Raw genomic sequence first — 23,262 nt, forward strand, 5'->3', positions numbered from 1 at the left:
GCGCTCTAAAGCAGAGGGCTGATTCTTGTGGCAACGCAGAGTTAATCCACATCTACTACTGTAGGTCCCACTTGGGAGTGGGTTTCTCAAAGAAAAGAAAAAAGAATCAAGTGGAACCAAAGTTTGCACTACACTGCCTTAAGTCTCCTGTTTTCCCGGTTTCGCTGCCTGACTTTCACTCCCTTTCTTTTAGTGGTAAACATGTTCCCTTACTGCCTGTCTGACTTGGCCTCTCTCTCTCTTTCTCTCTCTCTCTCCTCCCCCATCATAACACATCACAGCCACACGCCTGCCATTCAGAGTCCACTGACAATTTCACAGAGAGGTTAGAGCACACACACAAACACACACTTTTCTAATTTCCTCTTTTTGCATTTTTCTGTAATTCTCTTATTCACAAAAAAATGCTTTTGTCCATCTTCCTAATCTCAGCTTACACGCGCTGCAGTTTTATCTGCTTTTTTAATCACTTTTGTTTATCAATTGTTTAAAGATCAGATTACTCATTTTCAGTCTTCGTATTTTTGTTCTCCGTTTGTTTTTTCCGCCAATGTTAGCTTGTCACATTTTATCCCTTAACAAAACTCTTTCTGTGCTCTCCATCTCTGCGTTGAACATTGGTACTCGAGTTGCAGCTCAGTCTCGACAGGAGGCTTACAACCAGGGGCTCAGTGAAAGGGGTAATTAGCTCAAATCCGTGGCTACATTACCAAGGTTGGTAGTTTAAATCCCTTAGGCCTGCATTGGTTTTCCCACGGGAATATTAGCACAGTCCATTACTTACCAAACCAAATATGTGCAGCTCTAAGCCCTCGCAGTTTAAACATGGCCCCAAATAATGAGTGGGATTTAGTTATGTAACTGAACAGAAGCCCCCATTCACAACAATGTATAGTCATCATTCATGGAAGGTGTTCAGATCACTCTTACCCTTAATGAGTTTGCAGAACCGATGAAATGCAGCATATTAAACCTGATTCTATTTTAGGTGCACAGATCAGTCATCTGGCAGGTTGTCAGGGCTTACAGATGAAATCTGCACCGAGGTTTCCTCTCAGTGGCTGTGTCTGACACAATCAGGAACTTCCTGAAGGTGCTGAGAGAAAGCACTTTCAGCTGCACCACAAGGAGTCGCTACAGTAGGTCGCTCCGCCAGGTTGATTTTTTGTTTTGTTTTGTATTGTCACCTAAAATCAAACTGGGCATCCTTCACCAGTGTAAACCCCTATACTATACACTAAACATTCAGCCATTGCAATAATACCGTATATGTGTGTGTTGCATTTATGACATTATGACAGAATGATTACCAACAAAACTTCAAAATTGCCAAACAGATGAAAACAACATCCATTAGCATGTGTAGTCCTATTTAGAAACAGATCTATAAATGTATGCATGCATACCTGAGTACAAAATAAATCAAATTAAATGTATTATAAAGTAAAACTTAAAGCACTTGACTATACTGGAGCTGAACTAATTTCTTTGTGAGGTTTATTTGACGATTGTATGACTCAGTCCATCACTGTATTTGGAAAAAGCGCCATAAATTCAATTCAATTCAATTTTATTTATATAGCGCCAAATCACAACATAAGTCGCCTCAAGGCGCTTCATAGATACAGAGAAAAACCCAACAATCATATGACCCCCTATGAGCAAGCACTTTGGCAACAGTGGGAAGGAAAAACTCCCTTTTAACAGGAAGAAACCTCCGGCAGAACCAGGCTCAGGGAGGGGCTCAGGATTAAGCCTAATCTTGAAAGTAGAGATAGTGTCTGTCTCCTGAATCCAAACTGGAAGCTGGTTCCACAGAAGAGGGGCCTGAAAACAGGAGAAATATGCTCTCTCTTTCTAGTCCCTGTCAGGACTCTTGCTGCAGCATTTTGGATTAGCTGAAGGCTTTTCAGTGAGTTTTTAGGACATCCTGATAATAATGAATTACAGTAGTCCAGCCTGGAAGTAATAAATGCATGAACTAGTTTTTCAGCGTCACTCTGAGACAGGATATTTCTAATTTTAGAGATGTTGCGCAAATGGAAGAACGCAGTCTTACATATTTGTTTAATATGTGTGTTGAAGGACATGTCCTGGTCAAAAATGACTCCAAGGTTCCTCACAGCGTTACTGGAGGCCAAGGTAATGCCATCCAGAGTAAGAATCTGGTTAGATACCATATTTCTAGGCTTTTCAGGGCCGAGTACAATAACCTCAGTTTTATCTGAATTAAGACGCAGAAAGTTAGCGGCCATCCAGATCTTTATGTCTTTAAGACATTCCTGCAGTTTAACTAATTGGTGTGTGTTATCTGGCTTCATGGACAGATAGAGCTGGGTGTCATCTGCATAGCAGTGAAAATGTATGCTATGTCTTCTAATGATGCTGCCCAAGGGAAGCATGTATAATGTAAACAGAATTGGTCCTAGCACTGAACCCTGTGGAACTCCATAATTAACCTCAGTGTGTGAAGAGGACTCTCCATTTACATGAACAAACTGGAGTCTATTAGATAGATATGATACAAACCACTGCAGCGCAGTACCTGTAATACCTACAGCATGTTCTAATCGCTCTAATAGGATATTATGGTCAACAGTATCGAATGTAATGTTGTGAAAGTTTTTTGAAGTCTAAGAATGGGGCGCTCTTTCAGGAATTCACGCTCTGAACCGCCCCCTTGCCTCACTTCCTAAACTGCCACAAAACTAGCAGCAGCATCGAGTTTGAAGATGTGATCAAGTGCTTTCGATCTACTCTACTTTCCACAGCATTTCCGAAATTGCTCCCTTTCATTCATTCCCATACAGATGCCGTGTGCTCGTTCCTGAAACGTCTTTTCACATTTTTGGGGTTATTTTTTTTCACTGTAGACCATTTACAGAAGTAAGACAAGACAAGTTTCAGGTATTAGCAGAGACAGCAAACGAATCTGTTTGCCTGCTGTTAAATTCTCAATTTTCCTTTGCTTTTTAAAAAAAAAAGTAAAATATACAACTATGAGGAATAAAAAAACTAGATGGGTTTGTGTATGCATCCATGCTCTCCCCCGCTATTCCAAAATTACAGGATGAAGCACCAAGCGATAGATATAGCTTTCTTTTACTCCATCCATCCTCTTTCACTTATCCAATATAGGGGTCACAGTGGGGATGGCGCCTATCCCAGCTGTCTGATAGGTTGTGTACACCCTGGACAGGTCACCAGTCTACTGCAGGGTAATAGAGACACAAACATTTATGCTTACATTTGTACCTAAATTCAATTTTAAAAGTCACCAGTTAATCTAACACATGTCTTTGGATTGTGGGAGGAAGCTATAAATAGCCAGAGACCTTCTTGCCGTGAGATGACAGTGCTAACCACTGCACTGCTGACATGCTGACAAAATTTAAAATGTGAACTGCTGGTGATACTCTATATCAAAGCAATGGGAAGCTTCTACCAATGGGAAAAGAGCTGTGAGTGGCTGCAGAGCCTCTGTCCTATGTTATAAAAGCACCTGCTGCAGGTAATGCATTATGTTTGGCATACACTGATTAGTGCTTGATATTCAACGCTGAAGATAAAGGACATAGAAGCAGTAGAGGAATTTCTGTGGTTTGAAATCTGAACTAAAATCAGAAACTCACTGAACATTTTCTGTATCCATGTGTGTTGCTTCTCTGAGGTCAGTGGTTTGCTGGACCTTTGATGGGACCAAAGTTTTTTACCACTCCAACCACTTGCCCCTTGTAACCTCAGCCTGGATCTCCAGGATTAGGTGGGTTCAATGCAGACAGACAACACCCATCTACATCCTCCTGGGTTAAAAGTGCCAAAATTGAGGGAGGGAAATTCCCTTTTTTGAAAATTCCCCTCAGGCAGGTCAAAGGTCAGGCTCACAAACAGAGTGATAGCCCCGGAGCAAACAGAGATTCGGTGTCACTCCTTGTGTGCTAGGTTAGCAATGTTTACTCATCCTGGCTACAGCGTTAAAAGAATTTAAACAGAGCATGATGGATGTGCGATAGCAAAGCATTCCATGGGACACGAGCTGACCACTGCGAGGCAGCACTCGCCACAATCTTTTTCTGGCTACTGTTGTTCTTTGCGCTTCACCGCACAATACTCAGCAAGACCACAACTGGCTTAAGTTAGGAACTACACTATATTTGTGTGTGTGGGAGAGAGAGTGTGTTGAAGGGAGGCTAAGACAGAGAGAGAGAGAGAGACAGACAAGGATAGGGAGAAATGGAAAAAGTTGATAGCAGCATGCAGAGTCTGAAGGCAGCCTACAGAGGTCAGTGTGCTTCCATTAGAAAGTGAAAAGTCTCAATTTACTGTCAGTTTGTGTTTATCTTAGCTGATTTCTATGCATTCTAGTTTTAATACCACAGGCTGAACAGTTATTCTAAAATAAATGGCATTAATTAATTCCCAAAAGGCATTTGATCTTAGTTTCGTACAATATGCTGCAAAACACACTGGCTCTGTTGGCAGACAGTTGTCCTACAATGCAAAGCAGAAATGAAACGGAGTAACAAAAACTAAATAAACTAATAAATTAGAATAAATTCGAATAAGAACGGCTCTGACACCTGGCATCTTTTCAGATACAACATCTTTTCAGTACAAACAGGTAAAATACAAGGCTAAATGTCATTTGCACTGCTGTAGATAGCAGATTTACTCTGAATCATCCCCTTTCCAGGACAATCTGTTGAGTTTAGCCTACAAAAGGACATTTTTAGTGAACCTTTTGTAATGATTCAGCTTTCACAAAACTACAAAAAAAAAAAAACAATAATATTGAGTGCATTTGGAAAAAGGAAGTCCATTTTGTTCTTGATGATCAATGATGATCTGTTTACTGGTATGCATTTTATAGTGCATCCAAGGTATCCAAGGTAGCATAATGTTTAAAATTAAACACTGAACTATTGTTCTAAAGAAATGTTTGATATCTGTTTGTGTAGAATTTGCTTTCCTTGGACTTGAGATCCGTGCACGATTGCGTTTGCTTCGTTTTATCCATTTATACAATTTGTTGCATCTTATTTTATACAGTAAAGCACTTTCTGGCTCTTAAAAAGCACTATATGAACAAACCTTACATAAAGTACTTGTTAGTGAGTTATTGTTAGCGGGTGGGGAATTCATTTACACTATACAAATAAAAAGAAAAGTTTCAGATATCACCAGTCTGTTATTGTCCATCTATACTCCCTCCAACTCTGAACTCTGTCTGCTCAGTTTCCTCCTCCCCCTCCTTTCTTGGTGGTCCTAGAGCTGCCCTCAAAGGTCAACACAAAGACACATGGACCAATGGGAAGATAGTGTGACATAAGGTTAGGGGTCATAGGCCAGCAATGGACAGTCAGTGGTTACATTCCATAAAGACATACTCATCATTTTATAGAAATCTCTGCTGTGAATTGTTTGTAGTTTGAAACCAAATGACCAGAGGTGGGAGGAAACTCTGGAATTTGGAAAATTTCTGGGAGTGTTAAGATCACAGTAAGCAAGCAATCTATATGTGCACTAGAAAAATAAAAAGTTTGAATGTTTTAGTTTGAATAGGAAAAAGAATTTGTGTCAACTCATAAAAACTAAGAAGAACCAGCATAATTGAACAGGAAACTTTAAATTTGAGGATGTGGACTTGAATAAGATACTTTCCTTTCTGTCAGGTCATTAGCTGCCATCCTTACATTATGGCTCAGTCACCCTAGAGTCAAAATAGAAGAGCGTGTGACTAGGTGGTTGTCATGGTTGCACATGTCCTCAACCTCAGGGTGATCACTTTCAATCACAAGGTTTGCCTGGGTGCAGAAAGCACATGGCTACAAAAACTGTGGCCCAACTTGGCTTGACTGCGACCACACTGCGACAGATTGGAGTGCGCAAGCAAATTATTGCAGTCTAATTCATAAATGCAGACTTGCAGCTTGCCAACACACTGTAATCAATCTGACGACAGCAATTGACTGAGTGGGTGCAAACCTGGTCCTCGTCTTTGAAGCAACCATTTCAAAGGCATCGAGATCCAAAGTTTATTACTTAAAGTTGCAATAATTTTGGATCTGCTCTGACTGCTTAAAGGGAACACTATTGACATTCTTTGCTGTCAGCCTAAAGTGGAGTTAATGGCAAACAATCTAAATCAAATTAGACACGTTTTTAAAAAATGAAAAGTAGCTCAGAATGCAAAACTGTGTTATATCACCTGAAGTTATTCAGCTCAATTTTATTTGTATAACGCCAAATCACAACAACAGTCTCCTCAAGGTGCCTCGCCCCAGTGGGGCTGTGAGTTTTGGCCTGGAATAATTCAACAACTGAGTGGTAATGACGACAGAGAGTTCACAACATGAGAGAGACAAATATACTAACTGAGCCTTATTTGGAAATACTCTGGATTTGAGTCAGTAGATGGATAAGTTTAAAAACTCAACTGCGCTGATTCATCACTGAAACGACCAGGTTATCAAGCTATCACAGCAGGTCCCTGGTGGTTTGTTTATCTCCAGTTTCATGCTGAGCAAAAGATAAGACTGTGTTTTCGTGTTTTTCTACACAACAGCATGCTCACTTTCCTTCCGTTCCCTCTTTACCCAGTAACCTAATAATCGTATTTGTTTCCTGAGTATGTAGATATTTTAAAAAGATATGTTTAATTATCTGTAGTCTCGATATTTGGACTCAACATCTGAATGGTTCAAACCTGCACAGGTAATCTGAAGGAATAATCAAAAGCAACTTTTGCCTGATTCTCACAGTCTTAACTTGAAGTAAGGCTGGGGGTGGGGGGGGGGGGGGTGTCAAGATCTCTGTCTAAATAAATAAATAAATCTGGGTAAATTCCCAGATGATTAAACATGCAACTATTTCACATTCAAAATGAGTAAAGACAATTAGCAGCCTATTTATGCAAGATAATTCATAATTTTACTGGGGGGGTTATATTGGCTGGGTCTGATTATTGAGGGGGGGGGGGGGGGTCATAACCCCCTTAACCCCCCTGGAAATTACGCCCCTGGGTGGATGAGAACCGACATGCCAAAACTTTAGAAATATGCTTTCTTGATGAACTTTATCATCAGGTAATGGCTGAATTTTCATGAACTTTAATCAGTCAAAAGGCTCATTTATGCATGAAAGGTGTAAAAACTGGCACTTTCTGTGCTAGCTGTTTAAAAGAACAAGAAAATACCCATGAAGTTGTACTAACGTTGTGAAAGAACACACAAAAAAAGAACAATATGCTACTCATTATTTTGCCACCTGTACAGGCTGAATTTGACCTGGACAAATTGTCCCACTGTATGTCAGCGGTCTATGAAATCTATCCGGCATGGAGGCAGACAGATAAAAAGTAGAGACAAAGACTTCACAGTAGTCTCTGATCTGCCACGCCACACCCTGACCAACAAAGGTAACCCAACTGCTGGGGGCTACACGAATGCGCCCACAGACGCACATCACATGCACACACAAAGCTGGCTACATCAGATACAGTCTGTTGTAACTCTACACTAGAGATAGAAAGGTGGAGGACATGATGAGGGATGAGATGTGTGTGGGTTTGTGTGTGTGTGTGTGTGTGCTCCCTCTGAAGTTGAGCTAATCACTACACCCCCTCAGGGGTCTCTATACAACCTCACTTTTCTCCATCCAACTCCACACTGTCTCACTCTCCAGTCTGAAGAGGAGCAGTGTTTTCTCGAGAGCACTAACAGTCTCTGATCATCAAACATTGCCAGCCTTCAGAATGACAAGACACCCCTGCAACAATCACCTTTTATCATGATAGTACTGAACAAAAGGTGCTTCTTCTGAAAGATGGTTTCCCTACACAAACATCTGACAGATATAAAGATAAGCAACAGTCGTACTTGTGATGAAGACTGTCATTTGCCCAGAATGTGCAAGAACAAACCGCAGAATGAAAATGAAACTATAAACATCCAGAAGCATTATCCATGTTTGTCTGTGTTTGTGAACATGTTTACCTGTAACCATGGAAGTCATCAGCGATATTTTGGACCAGTGAAGAGGTCATGGACTGATGAGGGTACTCAGCAGTCAGTAATGCATTCTCATAAATTAAAGGCTCTGTGTGATTGGCTTTGGGGTCCCAGGTGTAGTTTCCATGTGTGAGGTTGACCCCTCCTCTTTTGCGCCGAGGCAGAGTCCCATGAATAGAGATTGGCTGGTAGGTGGCAGCTGGCTTTTCTGATAGGCTGCCACACTGGCCTGGATGGAGACTGCAGGACAAAAAGCAAACAGTTACTCACACTGGGAAATGTTACTATTGCTGATTTCTAATAAATGACTCAACAGCAGTGAGCTTATGATGGTTACACAGCTTACCCAGGTCTGGAGCTGAGAAGATCCATGGAGGATGTGAGAGAGGCCTGGTGCCTCCTGGAGGAGCAGGTATTATTGCTTGGGGCACCAAGAGGGCTGCTGGGTACTCCAGAGTGGCCTGTGCCTCCTCCCAGGGTGTGGTGTGCTTGAAGAGACCTGGGCAGACTAGCAAAACGCCCCTCTGCCATCATCCTCAACTCTGGAAACAAAACACATACAGACATTTACTGTTAAACAGTAATGACATACACCATGACTTTGGATTACTTAATAAAGATTAAGAACTTTACTGAGTTCCTGCAAATATAAAGGAAACTAAGTGAATGAATCAAACAAATTAGCTGTCTTCAGGTGTGTTATAACGAACAGTAATCTCGGCTATACATTTGTGTAACAATGGCTGACATGAAGCACTGACTGAGATGAAATGGCGCACACAGCCAGTATACAGTAGTTGTCTCTCTTTAATGGAGACACAAAGCCATCATTCTCACTCTCTTTCAAGTGTTCATACATACAGAAATACTTACTAGCACTTTTCGCTAATGTTTAGTAGATGCAGCAAGTTAATCTGACCTCTGAATAACACCCCATCTCTATTTAATGGATTTCCCCCCCTTTTTTTTTAAAAAACAAAAAATTTCATGTGCACACTCTGAAACAAAATCTGTAGCTACACTGTGTCTGAAAACGAAGCCAATAAAATCCACATAAGTTAGCAAATGGATAACAATTTAATATTTCCACTGAAGAGGGGAAGATTAAAGTAAAGTAGATGTGTTTGAGAATTTCGCCTGAGCCAATTTTTATACAATAGTTGGATCGGAGCCACGTTTTCTTTTCTCCCACACCAGACTGAAGGCTGACTTCAGCCCTCTGTTAGTGGATATGAGAACAGAATAGAGGTCTGACCCTGTGTGCCTCAGTGTTATGTGATATTTTTAGCAACAACCTCTGAGTATCAGTATCAGTATAACACTAGGACATTTTCAAAATACTTTGTATTCCAGTAATCTCCTTAAAAACTGATTCATACACCAGATACTTAAAAAAAGGGAAAACAGAAAAAAAGAAAAGAGAGCAGCACTGCACCCAACTTTATTTTTGCCCATTAGCTAGATCTTGTGTAATGAACAGACAGACACAGTTATAAATACAGCATGATGAACATGACCGATAGGATGACAGGGAACTAAAACACAGGACAGAGAAATTCCCCTGCTGTGTGACGATGAGTGAACAGCACAGCTTTATCCGCTCTGAATCACTCACAGCACAGCAGTTAGTCATACTGTACAAACTAAAATAACACGGTAGCAGACTGGATTCAACTGACCCGCTCTCTAATCTCAAACCTAAGAATCTGATCTGAACAACTGAGCCCGTGTTTGCTATTGTTAAACAGCCTGATTATGATCAGAGAACACAAGCTGAAGGAACATAATCAAACTGACCGGTGTTCAACTGACCTGCAGTAACTGCAGAAAAATGCTGCTGGACCACTTTTACATGTGCATGATAATAACAAAAAAGATGATCCGCAACAAACAACAAAAACTAACAGCTCAGACGGACATCATTTCAGACCATGTGTACAGTACAGAAACGTGCCTCCTAGCAGCAAACTGTCTTACATTTAATACTTTGATAGCAAGCCGAAATGATAAAATGTCTTTGTAGCATTTTTGTTTAGACTTCTGCCAATGCGAACAGAACTAGCGCTTAAAAATATGTGAAAGCATAAATTGGAGCACTTGTTGGAGCAGCATTACAGCCACAGAAGTCAATTTCCCCGCTTCCAGGGCTGTGCTAAAGTATGCTCAATGACTGAGATGATTGATACCCTGTGTGATGTCTCCAAGATTTGTGTTTAGTAGCACTTTTTTGGTCTTTTGGCAAAAATACTCGCATAGTTTCTCATCTACGGCTGTTGTTTGCTGTCACGTTAAATGGCAAACGCTAGAGTTAACACCAGCTCAAAGGAGAAGGCTACAAACGAGAGGACACAACCTTTCAGTAGGTTCTTGGAGTTTGGTCACTCCTATAAATAAACCAGGACCGCCTTAAACTGGAACTAAATGCTAAAACTTAACTCCAGCAGGGGGTCACTGAGCCACCAGCTTGTAATCATGAATATCAATAAAAATGCAAATAATGGTTTAGAGAAAGGAACAGCTGGCTGGTTCAGGACTCTTCAGTGTACACAGTAAAAGTCCTTCTAAGGCATGCCGGGTCAGAGAGAGTGGATTCCTCTGAAGGGTAGAACGACTACAACAGGAGAAGCTATTATACGACCCTTGGGGACGGTCAGCTGTATGTGTATTTGTGTGTGTGTGGCCCTGACCATCTGCCAGACACAGACACACACTCTCCTGCAGAAGAGAATTGACTGACTCTCACTGATTGAAAACACAAACATTTAGCACTTACTCCCGTATACTGGGTCCGTTTAACTAATACATAAACAATTGATTCTGAGAGCTACAGCTACACTCTTGTCCTGTACATTTGCCTATTCTTTTCCAACCATTTATTTTTTTCTGCATTATTTCACTCTTCTCTCACTGGTCCCTACTCATCCATCTTCCCCCTTTCTCTTGTAGTCTCACACCCTCCTCCACACAGACATGCCCTCCCTCCCTTCCTCCCTGCCTGTCCATCATGGCAGCTCCCAGACTTGTCCTTCTCCCTTTTCTTTATCCTTTTACCTCTTATAATAATGGACTCGTCTAGTTCCCCACCACTTTTATCTTTGTCCCTGGTTCACCCTCTCTTCTCCACAGCTGTTCAACCAGTAGTTATAACTCTGCAAATGAGTGCAAGTGCTTCCTATACCAAGTCTATTATTTCCTATGTATGGACAGTATACGCTATAGTGGGTCAGACAGATTTGAAAAGACATCCATGCCAAAGAATTTGTGTTTTATACCAGCAAGTTTTAACTTCACATTAGGTTTGAGTGACACTTGCTAGTGCCTTTTTTTCATGTACAAGGTGTGTGCACGTTAAGTAACGTAAAAACTTCTTAAAATCAGTATCGTAACGGTTAATACTAGCGCTCATAACATAATCCCTCAGAAGCATAAGTGACAATATAATCAGTATACGGCAGAAAAGATAGGGGTATCAACAAAAAAAATATCAAGAATGCTGAGTCATTATTTCTACAATTTTGACCCACATTTCAACTGGTATCAATTTTCGCTTGTTGTTTTACAGAAAAACTGTTTGTTTTAAATAATGTGCTTTCGTACAAACACACAGGAATGAACATTTCAAGATAATGATAAATTATTCATTCTAAGAGCTGGAGGAAAAAAAAAAGTTGTTGCTTATAAATTTATTATTATTTTTTAAATCAAAACTAAACTAAAATGAAACAGCAGTAAGAAAAATCAACATATCAGAAACTTGATGCAGTCTTACCTTCAGAAACAACAAGAAATAACTATGTTTACATATTTCATGTTTACAAACGTACTCATGTTCATATACTAACAGTGCAATGTAGACGGTTACAAAGAGGAAAAACAGTCATAAAGTTTCAGTTTTTATTCCTCAGGTTCATTTAATAAATATCCTTCAAAATGCCCAATCATCCCCCTGCAATTGGTGGATCCTTATTCAACTGTCACATTGTTATTGTATTTAAACTGGTTATGAGGAATATTTTAAGAAGGTATTTATGCTATCTTACCTAAACATATGGTAGCCCAAAGCTGAGTACAAGTTAAATTTTTGTTATTACCTCAACCCAGTAAGATTGGGTAGCTAGACAATTCCAAAATAAATGGTTAAAAGGGAAATTCACACAGTTTCACATGTTCATAAAGGTCTGCCAGCCAATAAAAAGTTTTATTCTTTAGCCATGTAACAGACAAAACATCCTCAAGTGAGATTTGGTTTGTCACCAACACTAGTGAAGGCCTTGGGTTTGGAACAATAACATTTGTGCACAAGACCTTGGAGGGGGGGGGGGGGGGGGGGGGGACGTGTAGGTTAACGGGAAGAGGAAATGGCAGTATAAACATTTAGAGGACAGCAGTTCATTATAAAGAATTACTATCAATAAAACAAATATGCCTTCCTCCTTTTCACAGAGTATCTCTTGAGCCATTTCCATCTGAAGGACACTACTTTTGCAATCGGTTCAATTCAATTTAGTCAAATGTTTTGATGGTGAGCTCTCTCAGCATCTCTCCAGCCAACCCAACACATCAGCCAGGAGGCAGAGAGCTCTTTGGCTAATCCACTCAAGTAGTGGTTTTAAAATATTGGCCTTTTTGGGGAACATCAGGAGTCTTTAAGAGAGTTCCGCGAATCTCTTTTAGTCCTTTGGTACCATGGACAGATGGTTTACAAAACACAAACCGAGCGTCTAGATTAAAAAACACACTCGATAAAATGCTTCAAAAATAAAGTAGGGTTTTAACATTAAGCTTCAGATGCTGCAGAGGTGGTCTGTCATTACACACGAGCATACACACAACCGGGAGGACGAGCGCAAACATCAACATGCTTGGGAATGAGGGATTTCCTCTGGCTGGCTTAAAGTGTCTTCCTGCTTTAACATGCACGCAAATACTCATGCGCATGCACACACACACACATTAGGAAAACCACCCCTGGCCAGAAGTGAACAATGGGAACAACTGTCACATGACCACTGTGTAGAGCCAGTCTTTGTTAGAGAGAGGGAGAGGTGTCCTACTGCGCTCTTCAGTGCGTGGGCTCACCAGTGTGTGTGTGTGTGTGTGTGTGTGTGAAAGAGTGTGTGTGTGTGTGTGTGTGAGAGATGTGTTTAACATATTAATGAGGCTCTTATTAAATCCCACAGCAGTAGCTGCCATTTCATACTTCTAAACCTTTGTGCACATCTCTCACTCTGTCAGACAGTCACACCTAACTTCCCCTCAGCATGTGCACTCATTTTGTACATTTACGCATCAGTCTTAACTGTACAGTCACTGTACACCACACTGTCAGACAGTTGCACGAAGTGGCAGCTGAGTAGGTGATGAATGGAGCTTGTAGATTTTCACTTCAGTAAAAGATGCAGAGTGAACTGTCAGGAAGAACCTGCAACCTTAAATCTGAAACCAAGTTTCAAATGATGTTTGAACTACAAAGATTGCACTGCATTGTGGGATGCACTTCTGACATCTTCTCATGTGTAAACAATTGAATTAAAAAGCTGATATATTTAATTATTTGTTAAATTGATCAAATTAAAGGCTATATATGCCTGAAGCATTGGTTAGTGTTATCACTGTCATCTTATTGTTATTTCACAACTAAAGCTATGCTACTTACAAGGAAGCACGGATAGTGCAAGCCAGGCTGTATAACAAATTCTGGCTTATCTCCAAAAGGAAAATCACCAGGACAGTGATTGGTTTCATTTACTCAAGCTTTTGTTGAGAAAACAGGCAGAACAAAAACAGGAAACAGGTTAAGTAAGGTAAGGTAGCACATACCCACTACATTAACTACATGTGGACTCAAAAGGATCCCAAATGGATCGATATGAAGCAGGAAAAAAAAAAAAAAAAACCTGCTAAATATGTTACTCTAAATGTAAATTGATTGGTACTTACATACTTAATTTGATCACCCCAACCGCTTCTTACAACAAGCCCCAATTACCCATTTACACGCACATTCATACAAGGGCTTATTTCTGTGTTCAAGTGTTTCACACCTAGCATTCACACTCCAATGGTTGTATCGGAGCAACTCGACGTTCAGTCTCTTGCCAAAAAGCCAGTGATCAAACCACCAAGCTTCTGATTAGTAGATGATCTCCTCTACCTCCTGAAGCGCAGCCACCCAACACTTCTTCACATAAATGACTAAATCAGTGTTTGACATTTTGGGTAACAGACCCATTTGCCTTCTCTCTGACAGTTCGATGGCAAGACTGATCCCACTTCAAGCCTTTTCATACTTGTCTGTACAACAATAAGGAAAGGTTAGAGCTAGAGGATAATGATGTGAGCTTAGCATAAGGACGAGGGGTACCTGTAACACCATTTCAAATCTTGTAAAGCTTTTTTAAAATGTCATTAAACATCATGTAATGTGCATAGTAGAAAGGTACCATTGTGCTGTTTTTGTCCATATTTCCACGTCATCTGTCTTACTGCTTTAATAAAGAAAAATTGCAGGTTCTAAGTTTAATTCAAAAATACTTAGCCTCTTTGACACAATCCACATCACTGATGTTGAAGATGCTGTGTCTAGCCCAGATGCTTCAAAGTTCCCAACTATATTATTTAGTATACTGCTGGATGGATAAATCTGGATCGTACTCTCTGTATTTGTCACATGTTTGTGTCTCTCTAAAGTCTTCTGGGCATCGGATGCAAGCATTAGAGGAAAATGTACAATATTTTCTTCAGATTTAAAGTACCACATATTGGTGATGACCAAGTAATGCAGCAATGTACTTAAATAAAGACCATAAATATCTGTTTTTCCCCCTTTTCCAGCTATGCAGGGTCTCTGTCTTTGCAAAGATTAGTAGGTTGTATAGTGCTGATGGCTTACTGGAATACCAAACAACTGACACCACAAGGAATCCAAGTAACACAACACTACACATACAATACTGACCCTGGAAACACACAACCGTCACAAATCTGTGCTCCTTGCATCTGACACAGACACATTTTAGCATTAAAGGCTGAATCTCATTGGTTTACTCCAACTCCACTGAGAAGTTCAGACATGACACTGACTAATGTCTGAAGCAACCTGCTGCATACATGTGTTCCCCCCCCAACATCAACACCACACAGACACACATGCCTGACTCTGTCATCATTTAGTTGGTGGCTTGCTGTTTAAAGATGTGATCTCATAACTGAGAGGTCAGAGTTTCAGCCTCGACCTGTCAAAGTGATCGTGAGCAAAACAGCAAAGCGCTGTCTGATAAGAGCTTTTAATTTACAGTTTTGTTTTAAACTCACAAATCTTTTAAGTCATATGTCACAAACACATATTCATCATCTTCGTATTTAGCAACGACTAATTTTAGGTGTTGTAAAGTGTTAAGCAACGCCATCTCTGACAAGCAGCCAGATTTTTGAGTCATTTATCACATCGAGTCAGGATAAGCAAATGCTTAAGTGAGCGAGCCTAACAAGAAAAAGAAAATGATGAAAGAAATGCCGTTGGTCTTATCTTTCATATTTCGTGTAATTATTTCCTGCTGGGTTTTCCACAGCTAACACCACCAATCCCAGCAACCGCAGTTACACCCAGCGCCTTGGGATGGCAACTTATTGCTCAAAAAAAAAAAATCCCAGAGTAAATTTTACTCACTGGGAGCTGTAAACAAGGAAACCAAGAGGGATGGACGGACAGACAGCTGTGAGATGAAGGGAAAGCACAGCGGCGTAGGGAGATAAACAGCAGCCAGAGAAAGAAAGTAACAAGTAGAAAAACAGACAAACGGGGGAAAAAAATTGCATTCAGAAGACGATCATAAAGATAGCTGCCTCAGCTCCGTCTCCTCTGCTGTCAACTTCCCCACATACACATTCCTACACCCCACTGCATACAAGTGTGCTCCTACAAACTTCTCATTCCTACCTGCAAGTGTGAGCTCCTCCTCAGTGTGTGATCGCTGCTCTTTTCTCTCACTTCACAAACTTATTGACTTTCATAATTTGAATGACTGACTAGCTAAAAATTGCTGACCGGCTCCTTTGGATGGGCAACAACAAGTAGCGCAGCATTGTCACAAACTCTGCCCTCCTCCTCCTCTCTTTGGGGAGTGATTTGTGAGCTCTCAGCCCCGCCTTTCATGCACTTCTGTGTTTGGGAGGAGTTTTCTTTCTCTTTTAGCAGAGTTGTCTTCTACCCCCCAGCACAGAAGAAAACTCCCACATACCCTCCTCTCCTCCATCTCCCCCTCCTCCGTATTGCCTTCACAGCCTCATATTTCATGCTCTCAACCTTTTTCTTTGGTACCTCTGACACCAACACCACCAACTAGTCTGGTACTTAAAGAAGATTTAGAGGTGACCTAATGTTGCTATTTGCAGAGAGGCTGAAAAATGTGGTCTTGGCATGAATGTTGCACGTTTGAGCAACCTAAGGCGCTCTCAAGCCTCATGGACTTTAAGCACTTGACTCAGTGTCAGCTGAAACATAAATCAGTAGAGTTTAGAGTCTACTTTGGTGCATTCTTTTAACAGGAATGCTGGCGAGAATGATTAAATTTCATCTGTGAAAGAGAAGAAGCAAGAAGAAGAGCTCTCCTTGTGTCATTACATCAGGTATGAGCTCATTTTTAGCCCGTGTTGTTTGAATGTGTGTGCGGCTCTGCTCGCCAGCCCTCAGGACAACACTCTCCTGTCTTTGTGCTCCTGTTCCTCTGTATTGTCTAGAGGTGATAACACACAGACACGTGCACACATGCATGTTTATGTGTGAGTGTGTGCGTTTCCTGTCAGACAATACAATAAGCCCATCCTGCTGCGGTGAAAGCCAGGATGATCAGATGACCCACATTAGACACACACACAAAAATGCTACATACATGCATGTGTTTTGATCTCAAGTTGTTCACACTACATTTGTCAAAACTGAGGAACCTGAATATTGTTTTTAATTTCTCTTTTACCTGCAGTTCAGAGGTTTTAGGTATTCATTAATGTTCCAACATTTGGGGACACGACATTATCGCCCAGCAGGAAGAAAGGCACTAACTTTCAGTTTGTACTTTTATAAGAAGTTGCGCCTGACTTTTCAGGTTTGAAATAAAAACGAGGACACACACAAAAATTTCAGGTACCAAATCTTCTGGTTTGATTTCTAAGTGATTTAAATAATTTGTTCCTGTCTGTGTCTGATCATGCCTTCTAGTAAAATCTGGTCATAAACCATAAGAATGATAAACAAAACAATGAACATTTTTACATTTAGCTCTGTGACTCCTTTACTATAAAGGGATCAAGTGATTTCTATAACCTGGGGAAGGAGCTATAGAGAAACTGAAAGCCCAAGCCAAATTAGATTTGCATTTTATCCTCTATTTTGATTTTGCCTGTTAGCAGTATTTGCAGTGAGGCAGCACAAGTAGTTAAAGATTTGCATTTCTTAAAAAAAACACCACAAATATTGAGTAAATCTGGTCACTAACAAATTATCTCCTTAAATTAAAAAAAAGAAACGAAACTTACTTCTTGGCCTCTTCTTGACGATGAACAGAGAGCACACTGTGAATGTTAGAGGCCAAAGCCTAGAAGCTGCTCCTGGACTCCTGCCTGCGTGGAGTGCTATTTGGAAGTAAAAGCTAAATGCATCTGAAGCAGATTTTGTTTTAAAGTGCCTTTTCACAAAGGCATGTAAAAATTCTTGGCATGTTGTACGCAAGGGTGGTATTTCCAGAAAGCAGCACGGTGAGTCAGAAGTATAATCTGTCATCATCTCCTGAATCACCTGAGCTTCCCAAAATGTGAGGGCCTGGAGTGAGGAGCAGAAGCATTATCCTTCCAAACTGAGTGGCACATGTCTTTGTGATGAAAACGCAACCACCCTTTCATCTAAGCCCACACAGAGGTGCATCTATAGTTTACGGTAAATGAGTATGTGGCAATAATGCAATGGAAAAAAAAGAGTCACAAGTCTTGTAAACTTTGATGAGGTAAAGTTGTTTTACCAATTTGAAACACCACGACATACTTGGAGTTTGGGGCTGAAATGTCACTCTAAAGCAAAACAGATTAAATTAGCACTACAATGTCTACAAAGCACCAGTGATTTCCTGCTGTTTGAAGTTTGATTGAATTTGCTGTTTCTTCTTGTTTTTGATTGCTTAAATATTAGGAAGCGTGCAACATCAAAGCTTTATCTTTTAGAAAAGTGGAGAAACAAACTGTTTACATAACTAGATTTTTTTTTAAAAAAATGTTTGGAGATTACCACACCATAACAGCCATTTCCTGCACTTCCTGTTGGTGTTAGTCCTTAGCCCAAACCCTCCTTTGACACATGGACACTAAGGTAGCACACTGGAACAAAGCCTTGCTGGCACTTTGAGGTTGGCACCGTTTTTCCACCCATACACACCAGGGTGCAAGTAAACCATTAAGTAGATGGGCTTGGCGTCACTCCCAACTGAAGCTGCTTCCTGCAAAGAACAGGATCTGCTATTACAAGTTTATTACAGTCACTTCCCTCATTCTGTGGTATTCCTCTTGCTTCTCAATAGGAAGCTCTGAAGTAAAGAAAAATCAAGCATAGATTTCAACCTTTGTTCCATTTTTACTTTTCTCTCCATCAGCTCCTTATTCCTTGCTGCTCCTTTATTTTTCTTATAGCTCTGTTTACAGATGCTTGTCTTTCCATGTGTGTATTTCTGATCAGTAAACATTTCTCTGTTAATGCCACTCCTCATTCCTCAGTTGCAGCCTCAGGGTCTTAAAAAAAAAAAAAAAAAAAAAAAGGAAAAAAGAAAAGGCAGGTCTTTGGCTGAAGAATCAGTTCAGGTAGAATTAAATCTGCTGGTTTCTGACTTATGCAGTCATGGTTTCTGTGGAACAGCTACGTCAGTCAATACGTCAATTACAGCAGCTTATCAGAATCAGAATCGTGTTTATTGGCCATGTATATGTGCAGACACATACAAGGAATTTGGTTCCGGTAGATGGTGACTCTCAAGCACAGCAATGTAAATCACTCACACACACACACACACACACACACACACAAAAACTGTGTAAACCAACCATAAATAACCAATCTAAACTTATATACATAGAATACAGGATGACAGAAATGAAATGAGGTGGAATGAATACTACAGAATGTACATAAGGTGCAGTTGTAGTCTGGCAGTGGGAGCAGTGTGACAGGTCAACTGTTTAGGAGGGAGATGGCGAGGGGAAAGAAACTGTTGGGTGGTCCTGGACTGCAGTCTTCTATACCGTCTGCCAGAGGGCAGCAGATCAAAAAGTCTGTGTCCAGGGTGTGAGGGGTCTGTGATGATTTTCCCTGCCCGTTTCCTGGTTCTTGAGAGGTACAGATCCTGGACGGAGGGCAGGGGGGCGCTGATGATCCTTTCTGCTGCCCGTACAGTCCGCTGCAGTCTGCTCCTGTCCTGTTTAGTGGCTGCTCCATACCAGACTGTGATGGAGGAGCACAGGACGGACTCAATGACCACAGTGTAGAACTGGATTAGCAGCTCCTTTGGAAGACTGTAGGGTTAGGGGTTGTCTCAGGAAGTAAATCCTCTTCTGGGTCTTTCTGAGGATGGCGTTGATGTTGGTCTCCCACTTCAGGTCCTGGGAGATGGTTGTACCCAGGAACTTGAAGATCTTCACAGTCGACACAGGGCTGTCTGATATGGTGAGGGGGAGCAGAGTTGAGGGATGTCTCCTGAAGTCCACTGTCATCTCTACAGTCTTAAGAGTGTTCAGCTTCAGATTGTGCTGACTGCACCAGAGTACCAGCCGCTCAACTTCCTGCTGGTATGTGGACTCATCACCATCCTGAATGTGGCCAATGACGGTGGTGTCATCTGCAAACACATTTATGTATAATGTGTTCCATAAAGATTGCTACGTGCAATCTTTAGTCATTTATTGAATGTGTTCATAAAAAAGGACCAAATACAGTGTTATTCACACTGTCATAGTTACAATGACATTGATCTATGATTCATTCAATCATAATAAAACACACCTAACTCAAAGAATAAACCAGTGCCGTCTATACATAACAGACAACTTAAAGAACTTATGTTAAATTGTATATAGGGCCATCTTTGTGTACTGTGTTACGAGCAGGCTATCACAAAAGAAAAAACAAACAAACAAATAAATAAAACAAATCCTTTAGTTGAAGCTACAAAAATGGCAAAAGGAGAAGTGACAGACCTAAAAACTATCTACATGAAATGAACAGTATCTGAACATCATGTCCTTAAAAAACAGGAAATAATCCAGCAAAGACCTGACACAGGACCTGAGCGAAGCAATGTGCTCTTTCCATTCCCCTGCTACTCACCTCATCAGAAACAGTCTCAGTGGAAGGGTGGCTGTCAAGAAGCCATTACTGAGGAAGGGAAATGGAGAGAAAAGGCTGAGGTATGCCAAATTACACAAGAACTGGACTGAAACTCAGTTTCAACAGCCCTTATGTAGTGATGGATCCACATTTAAAATGTTTAGTTCAAATCGTCACGAACATACACAGAGGAGGGAGCCAACACCCAAAGAGGAACTTTGAAATGCCCTTCAAGAAGCCTGGAGAACTATTCCTGAAGAGTAAATACAGAAATTAGGAGAAAGCTTGCCTAAGAAAGTTCGGGCAGAGTTGAATAAAGATGTTCATACCAAACACTGATCTAGCTGTACAAACGCCATTTTTTCCTTTATATAGTGCAATTCCAAAAAAGTTTGCAGAATAAATCCTAGTTCTCCTTGCAAAATATAAAGAAATGAAGAGTGGCTTTGTTTTTCAGAAAAGGACAAACATGGTCATTTGTTAAGATGGTTAAAATAGTGAATGTTTAATTTCACAGGACCTCGAGCGGTTTTCACAACGTGACACTAACATGGAAGCATATAGCAGCAGTGTTGGACAGATTCCAGAAGTACATAAGGAACATTTTAAAGTTTACTTTTTCTCCAAGAATTCGACCATTTGGATAAATCTGGGAGCTAGATATTCCCTGTTTTGACATTTGTGAGATAAGAGCAGAATTGTTGACAGCTGAGTTTGTGTTACTGACACATGCAGACAGAAACAGGAAGATGTTTATAGTACACTTAGTATTAACTGAAGGTCATGTTGATGAGTCTATCACCTTCACAAGGGAGATTAACCAGCCTGAAGCCCGGCACCGAGAATTATCTAATATTTAGTACGAAGAATGTCTGTGAGGTAAACTCAGTGCACGCATCTTGTGTTTTTACATAAACTGTATGTGATGTGCACTGAGAATCTGCAGGTCTCCACTGCGAACTGCGCCAGATTCTGTTTAAAAAGACTTGATTTGGTTCTTGTTCTACTCCCTGCTGTTCGTAACAAAGTCACAGTTTCTTCCAAATTGTAAATCGAGGTCAAGTCTCATTAAGTCACATTCATGCTGTCCCTTCCTCTCTCTCATTGTGATCAAATACAAAAAGCAGCAGCAAACAAAGTGAAATCTCATTTACGCTAACATTACATGTCCGTCTAGAACTATGTCTCTTACCATGAGGATGTTACTTTGATGCACACCAGCTGCATACGTTGCTGTCCAAACTAACCCCTGAAGCATCAATGCTCCCTTCAGCAGCCTCCCAAAACAAGACAGTGTCTGCAACACAACTAAAGCTGCTTATAAATGCACAGAGGAACATGACAAATAGTCCAAGACAGGTAGTCCTGACAGGAGTGAACAGCGAGGTGAGGCACACGAAAAAACAGCCTGATTCAGAGGACGTAATAGATCTACTGTCAGACACTGCTGCATCAACAGTCACATTTCAAATATTTGGTTGTAGTGTTTACAGTACAGCCTCTACTTTTGTTGCTGCTTATTTGGCAAGTAGTGACCAGGTAGGGCGAGGAAGCTCAAAGATGGCGACTCATTATGTAAAACCATCCATGCAGCTAGGTACACATTGAGCGTGTTCAAGTGCATCACCTTGAAAATATTTAGCACATGACTGGAATTTGAACTTGAAAGATGAAAAGAGCACACACAGTCCTGTTACTTTCAGAGTACAGCGCTGATTCGATAAACCTGAGTGCTGTAAACCACAGTCCTGAAAGGAATATAAAAGTATTCATTAATATGTGCTTATGTACACCTTGATGCTTCCCATGCTGATGCCACGGTATTATCACATAATGCTAATGAATGTGGTTATAAACTGAAATTAAACCTATATGCAAAGAAAAAAACAAAACCCCAAAAAACCTCTCAAACAACTACCGAGCTCAGGTATTTAAACATGGAATTTTAACACAGCATACACAGAATAGCCTCAATGACACAAACAGCTGTAACAAAACAGTGCCTCAAAATAAAATGCCTCAAATATGTGAGGCATGAGCATGCATGTGGGGGTTTTACTGATGCCTCCTATTTCACCCTCTAAATGCTCTAATTAGAACATCTCTTCTTCTCCACTGCTTTTTAATACCTGCTGTTAAGGAAAGTACCTGCTGCACACATGCCTGTGGGTGGGTACACACACACACACACACACACACACACACACACACACACACACACACACACACACACACACACACACACACACACACACACACACACACACACACAAATAAAAAAAGTAATATGATGAAATTAATATATGCCTGAATGCAGTCTGTGAGTTCACGTTATATTCTTAAGAAAAAAAAATTACGTATCTCTGTTGGGACCAAAAATTGGAATGTTGCTATACCAACTAACAGCCCTTATGAGGACAAAATGCTCGTGCCCACGAATTTAAAGGCATTTTTGAGACCCAAAATGTAGTTTTAGTGTCAAGGTTACAGTTAGGCTAAACCTGACCGTAACCTAAGGGTTAGAGTAAGCGGCTAAGGAAGGCACTATGTCAATTAGATGTCCCACTAAGATATGAAAACGCAATGTGTGTGTGTCTGTGTGTGTAAGAGAGATGCTATTAGCTGAACAAAACTGGACTGTGATAATGATAAGCTTGGCAGCCTGCCAGGCAGACAGATAATACCACAGTAGTTGGTGACTGAGTGATTTCCACCAGAGGCCATTTCATCTCAGCAGCAGTCGTCAGCCTGTAGGCCAGGTCTCCAACAGTGGTCACGCAGTGATCCCAGGAATGTGAAAATAAATGTTTTTATAAGGGGTGAGCTGTAATGATAGGTAAACTACTCATTATATGCCTCGTCTACATATCTGGCATCAGTGCTCCAGTTTCA

At 40.7% G+C, this 23,262-nt stretch overlaps 1 protein-coding gene across 3 annotated transcripts in view; it reads right to left on the reverse strand.

The window, feature by feature from the left end:
- The window catches only part of bcar3 (BCAR3 adaptor protein, NSP family member), an 87,252-nt gene that overhangs the window by 43,838 nt on the left and 20,152 nt on the right, over positions 1–23,262 (reverse strand). For 2 of the 3 annotated variants that reach the window (XM_026146534.1, XM_026146535.1), the window contains 2 exons: positions 8,356–8,551; positions 7,995–8,249 (listed from right to left, as the gene is read on the reverse strand). In XM_026146534.1, coding sequence (XP_026002319.1) covers positions 7,995–8,249; positions 8,356–8,551 — 451 coding nt within the window. Of the gene's footprint in view, positions 1–7,994; positions 8,250–8,355; positions 8,552–15,948; positions 16,119–23,262 lie in introns of those variants that run through there. The other variant, XM_026146536.1, reaches the window with a different exon arrangement.

Source organism: Astatotilapia calliptera, chromosome 17, assembly GCF_900246225.1.
Source record: "Astatotilapia calliptera chromosome 17, fAstCal1.2, whole genome shotgun sequence".
Classification (NCBI taxonomy): Eukaryota; Metazoa; Chordata; class Actinopteri; order Cichliformes; family Cichlidae; genus Astatotilapia; species Astatotilapia calliptera.